Source organism: Arachis hypogaea, chromosome 20 (genome assembly GCF_003086295.3).
Source record: "Arachis hypogaea cultivar Tifrunner chromosome 20, arahy.Tifrunner.gnm2.J5K5, whole genome shotgun sequence".
NCBI lineage: Eukaryota > Viridiplantae > Streptophyta > Magnoliopsida > Fabales > Fabaceae > Arachis > Arachis hypogaea.
In genome coordinates, this window is record NC_092055.1 from 34,982,451 (window position 1) to 34,992,015 (window position 9,565).

At 41.3% G+C, this 9,565-nt stretch overlaps 1 protein-coding gene across 1 annotated transcript; it reads right to left on the reverse strand.

Moving 5' to 3' along the window:
* Positions 1-5,002: 5,002 nt before the first annotated feature.
* LOC140183031 (uncharacterized) lies at positions 5,003-6,967 on the reverse strand. The gene is made up of 4 exons (XM_072231031.1): positions 6,959-6,967; positions 6,488-6,853; positions 5,645-6,124; positions 5,003-5,227 (listed from the first exon to the last, which is right to left on the reverse strand). Exons 1-4 carry the CDS (start codon positions 6,965-6,967, stop codon positions 5,003-5,005), a joined length of 1,080 nt encoding a protein of 359 aa, XP_072087132.1.
* Positions 6,968-9,565: the final 2,598 nt, after the last annotated feature.

Genomic DNA, 9,565 nt, shown 5'->3' on the forward strand with positions numbered 1-9,565 from the left:
AATTTTTTAAAATAAGTTTTTTTTCCTAAAAAAGTAATCTTCATGCTTCTTCAAATTTTTACTATTAGCCATAGTATTACCTTTAAGAATTGATTTCATAATTTCATAGATAAAGATCAAGGTTATTTTATTTATTTATTTATTCATTGATATATATTAAGAGCCAAACAAGATTAGTAAAAGAGACAAACGGAATGCATCAAAGTAATCGAGAAGTGACATGCATCCTGTTCTTGTATGGATACCTGGAGGAAGAGCTCAGTCACTGAGAATCGTCGTCGAGTTGTTATCTTCGGTGTCGACCTTTGAGTTTTGTGGTAATCCGAGCTTTACTCCAAGAGGATGTCCAATCGCATAGAGCTTTGAGCAAGAAACAGGGGGAGTGTACCTACAAAGGTACTCTGAAGCTTAAGTCAGTATTGAGAATTCAATGTGTTCTTTTAGGATGGAAGATCATACCTTTTATGAGTGGAGATGTGCAGGGCGGTTATGCTTTTGCTTTATTGCCTGTATTAAAGAGCAATAATAAGGGTGAGATGTCATTTTGGACATTTCACAATTGGAAAACAGTCCGTTGAGATGAGTTGTAACGTAAGTGGCCAATTAATGACGTTGATTGCCGATTAATGACTGTAGTGCCGAACTATAACGCCAGCTTTTTGAATAATAACTTGAATAATGCCGAGTTATGAATGAGTAAGTCGATTTATGATGTTGGATTTGTAATGGCCGGATCACAGCCCCCAAGCTTGGCCTGGGAATATGTTTAATGAAGCAGGTTGAGCTTTAAATAATGTATAAGTCGGCTGCTGGATAGTTCGGCGGGTGGTTATGCCTTGTAGCCCCCAATTCAAGGTGCTTTATTGAACAGTTATTGGGAGTGTAAATGGTCATGATTAGGAGAGAGAAATAATTTAATGCACATTGCAGAGTGTGCGTGTTTCCAGTGCAGTTTACAGTTTTTGATGTAACTGATTTGACTGAAGGTAGTGGAATCGAAATATGTGGATAAAGTGTGTTTAATTAAAACACTCTTGGAGTCTGAGGGGTTTCACTTGGGCTTTCTTTTATTTTTTGTTTATCAGAGGCATTTGGGAGCAAAAAATGAGTAAGAGAGGTATGTGCTAACTCCTCTGTTCTTCCTCCTGTATTTGTTTTTTTTTTTCTTCTTCATCTTCTTCTATCTGTGGTTAGTTTTTGATGGGGTTTGAAAGGGACAAAAAAGAGGAGATTGATTGGTCCTATGATTGGTTTAACGAGGACGTGAAGAATCGTGTTTCTCTATTTTTGGATGAAGATGCAGTGAAGCATATTGATAGTAGTAAGATTGTTAGGGTGGGTGCAGGGGTTCGGTTGGAGTTGCTTTCCTGTTCTTCAGGTGATAGGATTTTTCACAGAGGGGAGGGTTTTAAGTTTTTCTATATGTATAGTAGTGTTTTGGAAGAGTTGAGGGTGAGACTTCCATTTACTGATTTCGAGTGTCAGGTGTTAAGGCAGCTAAATTGTGCACCTTCCCAACTACATCCTAATGGATGGGCGTTTCTTCGAGCTTTTGAAGTTCTTATGGATTTTTTGGAAGAGGAACCAACGGTGGAGTTGTTCTTTTCATTATTTCAGGCTAAAGGGGTTTGGAAGGGGGGTTGGGTGAATTTGAATAGTTCGCCTCGTTTTGGTGTTTTCAAACTGTACAAATGTTCTTTCAAAAATTTCAAGGAAATGTATATAAAGGTGAAGAATTCTGAGGGGGAGTTTCCTTTTTATATGGACGAGCATTTTGGGGAGAAGTTTCCGGTCTGGTGGTGTTCGGAGCCGCAGAGTATTTTGGGCCTAGAGATTATAAATGCACGGAATGAGTGTATCATAGAATACCTAACCGAGGTTGTTGATCGGAAGGAACTTATTTCAGTGTTTGATTTGCTTCAGTGGGAGGATAATAGGGAAGCCGTTATAGACTATTTAGGTGAGGGTTTGGATATTTTTGTTTTTAGTAAGGTCAATTTGTTTTGTAACTGTTTGTTTTTTAGGTGGGAAATATCCGGGAGTGTCTGCGACGACTTTGAGGTCAAGGGTAAAAAGCAAGAATTTGGACAAAGAAGGTTCCTCGTCTAAGGTTGACAAGGTGGCAGGGGTGGGCGAGCTTAACCAACCCAAGCCGGGTAGGAGGAAGGTTGTGGTGAAGAAGAGGAAGCTTGATTTGGTGGATTTGTCTGATGAGTTTGAGGATTTTCGAGATGAGGTTCCAGCAGGTGAGCCGAACTTATTTTATGAGAATCAGAGGAAGTTGCATATCGTGGCCGAACAGAGTGATGGGTCATCTTTGTGGGGGAAGGATTTTCCATATATGGTTGTAACGGATGAAGTTTGTCAAGGGCCAGCCGATGTTACTTTGGCTGGTGAGGTTAGTGATGTTGTCATCGGCCAATATATGCAGGAATGTGTATGATTGACTATTTTATTTTAGTTTGGTATGTGTTTTATCTGTCTTTCTATTTTCCTTGAAGGTTGTTGGTCTTTGGCTTGCGAGTTTGAGACGTAGCCAAGAGAAGAAACATCGTTAAGTGGCTGAGCAGAAGTCAGATTTAAAGTTGGAGGAAAAGTTGGATTTGACGAGTACAGAGGTTACAGAATTGGAGAAAAAGGTAGCTGAGCTTGATAAAGAGCTGAAATTGACGAAGAAAAATTATGCGAAAGAGGTGGAGGATGTTAAAAAGAAAGAGGCTGATCTGTCAAATATGACTACTCGTATAGAGGAGTTGACTTCTAAGTTAAAAAATCTCGAAAAGAGTAAGGAGACAGCTATCTTAGATTCTTTTCTTGAGGGGTTTGAGCGAGCTTCGCTGCAGGCGAGGTTCTTAGCTCCTAGCGTTGATTTTGATTAGATGGATCCAGGGAAGATTGTCCGGGATGGGTCCATGGTTGATGATGATGGTGCTGAAGAAGAGGGGGATGAAAATGTTTGATAGAAATTTGATTTGTTTCTGTTTTGTTTTTTGTTTGTAAACTAAGTTTCTCCTTTGTTAGGCTTTTGTACTTATGACTTATATTTTGCTACTGTTTGTTGAAGAAAACATACTTAGATGCTTCTGTTTACATGCTGTTTCTGCATGTTATAATATAATATTATTACTGTATAATAAGTTGATGTTTATTTGGTATGTGGGTTTGGGTTGGAGCCACATGTTTTAGGTAAAATTTGTTGTAATGGTGAAATGTCATTAATTTGATTGAGAAATGTTATAGGTAGGCTGAGTAGGCCGAGTTTGGATGCTAATCCATAGGCATGATAACTGATCGGTAATGATTTTGATTTAGATCGGCTATTTGTTTTGATTGAATGATCGGCTTCCGATTAAGATCAGATTTTTGTATGAATGATTGGTTTTCGATTTAGATCGGATATGTTGAATGATTGAATGATCGGGTTCTGAGTTATATCAGATATTTTTCTGATTGAATGATCGGAATCCGAGTTAGATTGGATATTTGTCTGATTGAATGATCGGAATTCGAGTTAGATCGGATATTTGTCTAATTGAATTTCTGTTATTAGGTCGGCTTTCGGATTGATTGATTGTATCCGAGGTATTAAACTCCGATTAAGATCAGTCAGATGTTTGAATGATTGTATCGGAATGATTGGATTCCGATTAAAATCGGTTGTTTAAATTTTGACAATTGAGAAGTATAAAATGCAAATAATATTGACTGGATAAGGACTTTTATTAATGTAAAACCTTTGAATTTAAAGGCCCAGGTAGGCTAGCCTCGTTAAAACCTCTCCAAGCAAAACCCTTGTGGGAAAAACCTTGGTAGTAGGAAAAATAGTATTGCCCTGTCCCTGGTATTAACTGTAATATAACTTTAAGGAAGATACATTCCAAGTGTTAGGGAGATCTTTACCCTGTAAGGTTTGTAGTCGGTAGGCTCCATTGCCGATTATTTTTGTTACTCGGTAAGGGCCCTCCCAATTAGCTGCTAGTTTGCCATGTGCTGATGGTTTCCTAGCTTGTTCTGTTTTCCTAAGCACAAGGTCATTTACACGGAAGGACCTTGGATGAAGTCTTTGGTTATATCTTCGGGCAATGTACTGTTGCATGGCTAAATGTTTGACTACTGTGGATGATCTGAGTTCTTAAATGAGGTCAAGCTCGGATTGCCGAGCTATGTCTTGTGTAGTTTGGTCGGCCAACACAGTTCGTAGTGAGGATTGGGAGATCTCCACTGGTATCATTGTGTCTGAACCATAGACTAAACGGAAGGGTGTCTCCTTTGTGGTTGAGTGTAATGTTGTGTTGTATCCCCATATGATCTCTGGGATAAGCTCGGCCCAGAGGCCTTTTGCATCATCCAGTTTCTTTCTTAGAGCATGTAGTATTACTTTATTTGCGGCTTCTGCTAAGCCATTTGTTTGTGGGTGTTCGACTGAGGAGAAATGTTGTTTGATTTTTAGTTCCTGCAAAAAGGAAGTAAATTTTTTATCGGCAAACTGGCGGCCATTATCTGTGATAATGTGCCGAGGAATGCCGAATCGACAAATAATATATTTCCAAACAAAAGAAATCATTTGTTGTGATGTGATTTTGGCAAGGGGTTGTGCCTCTATCCATTTGGAAAAGTAGTCAATTGCTACAACCAGGAATTTTACCTGACCTGTTGCTGTGGGGAAAGGGACGAGGATATATATGCCCCATTGGTTGAACGGCCAACTTACCTCGGAACAGTGTAGGAGTTCGGCCGGGAGATGTGTGATCGGACTGTATTTCTGGCAGTTGTTACAGCTTTTAACTTTTTCTTGACAATCCTGTCGTATTGTCGGCCAATATAATCCAGCTCTGAGAATTTTTTAAGACAGACTTCGGGCTCTGAGGTGTGTACCATAGATCCCTTCATGCACCTCAGCTAGTACAAGCTCGGCTTCTGTTCTGCAAAGACATTTAAGTAATGGATGAGAGAATCCTCATCCATATAGGCAATTATTATAAATTGTAAAAAAGGAGGTTTATCAGCGGAAGTGTCGAGCATTTTCGACGTCGCCTGGCAAGATCCCTGTCTGGAGATACTGTATGTATAGAGATCTCCAATCTGCTTCCTGTGTTACACTTAAGATTTGTGTTAGTTCAATGCTTGGCTTGGGCAGTGTTGACTGATAAAGTGATGACCCATTTGGTTGAGTGCTGGCGAGTTTAGACAGAATGTCAACTCGGCCATTACTCCCCCTTGGTATGTGCTGTATTTCATATTTAGAAAATTTTGAAAGTAAATTTTGTACGATATCCAGGTATATACTGCATTTTTGATTCCATTCATATTTGATTCCATTCATAAATATATTTTCTTCCCTATGAGTTCTAGTCTCAATAAGAATACTAGTTTTTACTGTTCATATGTTATGATTTGAATATATCACACCAATTCGTTATGTATGGATGATGAGATTCCATTGATACAGAGCCAATCGTTCTTTTTTCTCTGACAGATGGTCAGAACTGCATCTGGGTTCGGTTCTTCTTCTACCCGTATCGAATAGAACATGCTGAGTCAAATCTTCTTCATGGAAAACCTGCTTTATTTTAGAAAGCAAAGGGTCCTTTACTTGGTATAAGTTGTTTACCTGCTGGACGATAAGTAAGGAGTCGCAATATACCTTAAGTTCGGTGATGTTTAGGTCGGCAGCGAGTCTAAGGCCAGCAATTAGCGCTTCATACTCACTTTGATTGTTGCTTGCTTTAAAGGAAAAATTGAGGGAATGTTCGATGATGTTTCCGTGGCTATCATCAAGAATGATACCTGCTCCACACCCTTGTGGCTTCGAGGACCCATCAACATATAAAGACCATTCAATGTAGTCTTCAGCTGTACTTGGTACCGAGAATTCGGCGATAAAGTCGGCCAAAAACTGGGATTTGATGGATGCTCGGCCTTCGTACTTGATGTTAAATTCTGATAGCTCCACCGACCATTTGACTAGTCGGCCAGCCAGCTCAGGTTTTTGAAGGACTTGAGGCAAAGGATGATCTGTCCGAACATGGATTTCATGGCTCTGAAAATATGGTCGGAGTCTTTTGGCTGAGAAGACAATGGCTATGGCAAGTTTCTCAATGCTCAGATATCGAAGCTCAACATTCTGTAATGTTTTACTGGTAAAATAGATCGGGAACTATTTCTTTTCCCTTTCTGCAACAAGAGCGGAGCTTATAGCCCAGTTAGTGACAGATAAATATAAGAATAATGGTTCCCCTTATAGGGGGGTTTGTAAAATTGGTGGTTTCGAAAGAGTTTCTTTAATAGTTGTAAATGCTTGTTCACATTCATCAGTCCATTGGAAAGCTTTTTTCTTTTTTAAAGTTTGGAAAAAACATAAAGATTTAGAAGCTAGGCAAGGTAAGAATCTAGAAAGTGCAGCAAGTTTCCCTGTTAACCGCTGGACTTCCTTGATGGTGTGTGGACTTGTCATGTCTAAAATAGCTCGATATTTTTCTGGATTTGCCTCAATACTTCGGCTAGTGAGCATGAAGCCGAGGAATTTACCGCTCTGAACCTCAAATGCGCACTTTTCGGGATTTAATCGCATGTTGTATTTTCTTAGCTGTCCGAAGATTTCTGTTAGGTCATCAAGGTGATTATTGCCGATCTTTATCTTGGTGACCATATCGTCGACATACACCTCAATGTTCCTGCCGATTTGTTTGGCGAAGACTTTGTCCATTAGACATTGATATGTCGCACCTGCATTCTTAAGGCCAAATGGCATGAGTTTATAACAATAGTTTCCGTATTCAGTAATAAAGGCTGTCTTATTTTGATCGGATGGATGCATTTGGATCTGGTTATAACCAGAATATGCATCATGAAGCTGAGTTTTTCAAAACCAGAGGCATTGTCAACTAAACAATCAATAGAGGGCAAAGGGTAGGAATCTTTGGGGCATGCTTTGTTGAGATCGGTGAAATTAACACACATGCGCCATTTACCGTTATATTTTTTAACCATGACGACGTTCGCCAGCCATGTTGTGAATCTGATTTCTCGGATGAAGCCCGCGTTGATGAGCTTCTTGGTTTCTTCTAGGGAAGCTTGTTTCCAGTCGTGGCCAAGATTTCTCTTTTTCTGTGCCACAGGTCGGACAGATGGTCTAACGCTAACTTGTGTGATATGATGGATGGATCGATGCCTGGCATATCAGCTGGGGTCCAAGCAAACATGTCGGCATTTTACTGTAAGAATGCTCGAAATGATGATTTTTCTTCTGAGGATAATGTTGAGCCGACGTATGTGAATTTTTTTGTGTTTTCTGTGAAATAGATTTTATGCAGGTCTTCTGTTGGGGTTGGCCTTTCCAGTGTTCCCGCTCTGGGATCAAGGTCGGCCAACATGTGTTGGTCGTTCATGTTGCCGATGTTGTGAACATGGGCTTTTGTGTTTTGGTTAGGTCTTTTGAGACTATTGTTGTAGCACTCCCTGGCTTCCCGGGCATCACTGTGAATGGTTGCAATTGTGTTATCCTGCAAAAGGAACTTAACACAAAGATGAATTGTAGAGACTATAGCACCGAACTTATTTAAGAAAGGTCGACCAAGTATTAAATTATAAGGACTAAAACAGTCAACAACCAAGTATTGAATATCTGAAGTTTTTGACGAGGGAAACTCACTGAGTGTGGTGTGTAACCACACAGAGCCCATAACCAGGACTCTCTCACCTGAGAAACCTACCAGGTCTCCAGTAGAAGGTTGGAGGATGTTGCTGCTCAATTTCATCTTCTGGAATGTGGAGTAAAATAGGACATCGGCACTGCTCCCAGGGTCCAGCAACACCTTTTTTATTAGGAGATCTCCAAGTTGCAGGGAGATTACGACCGGGTCATCGAGATTTGCTGTACTGTTGTTATGATCGGCTATCTGAAATGTTATCTGCGGGGAATGTGGTAGTGTCTGCTGTTGAATTTGATCGGTATTGATGGAAAGCATAGCTCGGTAAGATCTCTTTCTTGCCGAGCTTGTGGCTCCTCCACCTGAAAAACCTCCGTAAATACAGTTAATTATACGTGTTGGTTGTTCAGGATGGTTGTTGTTTGGTCGGTCTTTATCTCGGTCGTGTTGTGTGGCCGAGCTTTGGTCTCCAAAGGGGGTGTTCGCCGCTGTATGTGGCCGCCGATATATTTATCCAGGTGACCTTGCCGAGCTAGTCGCTCCAGTAAATCTTTGGCGATAACACAGTCGTCGGTAGTGTGTCCGTGCTTCTGGTGGAAAGAGCAGTATTTTGATCGGTCCGTGCCTTTTGAATCTGGGTAACTGCCGGCTCTTCTTGGTGGCTTGATTAATTTTGAATTCAAGATTTCCTTGATGATATCGTCGTGCTTAGTATTGAATTGAGTGTAGGACTCATATCGCGAAGTCGGTTTGAAGTTCTTCTTTTTGTCTCGAGGTCTGTCGTCATCTCTGTAGTGAGACTTTTCTGTTTTTTGAGCTTGCCGGAGTTCCTCGATGTCGATCTGTCCTTTTGCCTTTTCGCGAAACTCGGCCATAGTCTTAGGTTTGGCCACAGCAATAGTTTCCTGGAATTTTCCTGGTCGCGATCCGCTTTTTATGGCGTGTAGTTCCACCTTGGGGTGGAGGTCGGGTATACTTATGGCTATCTTTGTGAAGCACGTCATGTAGTCCTTAAGGCTTTCGTGCTGGCCTTGCTTGATTGTGTTCAGGTAATCGGAGTCATGTAGGTAGATGGCCGATCCGGCAAAGTGCTCCTCAAAGGGCTTTGATATGTCTCGAAATCGAGAAATAGAACCTGCAGGCAAAGAACAAAACCAATCAAGTGCAGGACCGTCCAAGTAAGATGGAAAGCAACGACATAAAACTTTATCAGATGCACCGTTTACTATCATTATGGAGGTGAAATTCTTGATGTATTTCTTCGGGTCACCTAACCCATCATAGGGAGTTAGGGTGGTCGGCAGAGTAAACCTCCGGGGTAGCACGAAGTTCATCACCTCGGCCATGAATGGTCCAGGGGAGCTTTCCTGATCGTCATTCTCGTTGTCTTGCCGAGCTTCCTCATTATGCTCGGGTTGCTCCTCTTCATGCTGAGCAGTGTCTGAGACATGTGTTGGCCCTGACTGCTGCTCGGCTTCTTCTGTTCGTTCTTGCCGATCATTGTTGTTTTCGATTCGGGTGTTATTCAAGTTGGCAATTTGCCGTGCCATTCTTTGGTTCTCCTCGGTCATGCGCTGGTTGGCTTGCTGTAACTCAGTCACCATATGAAGGAGTTCGAATGGCGTGGGTGGAAGTCGTTCAGCCATGACTCAGGCGAGAATCTCGAGGCCGATGATATATGGAAGGGATTATATTCTCGGCCCACGATGGGCGCCAATTGTTCTTGTATGGATACCTGGAGGAAGAGCTCGGTCACTGGGAATCATCGCCGAGTTGTTATCTTCGGTACCGACCTTTGAGCTTTATGGTAATCCGAGCTTTACTCCAAGAGGATGTCCAATCGCGTAGAGCTTTGAGCAAGAAACAGGGAGGAGTGTACCTACAAAGGCACTCCGAAACTTAAGTCAGTATTGAGA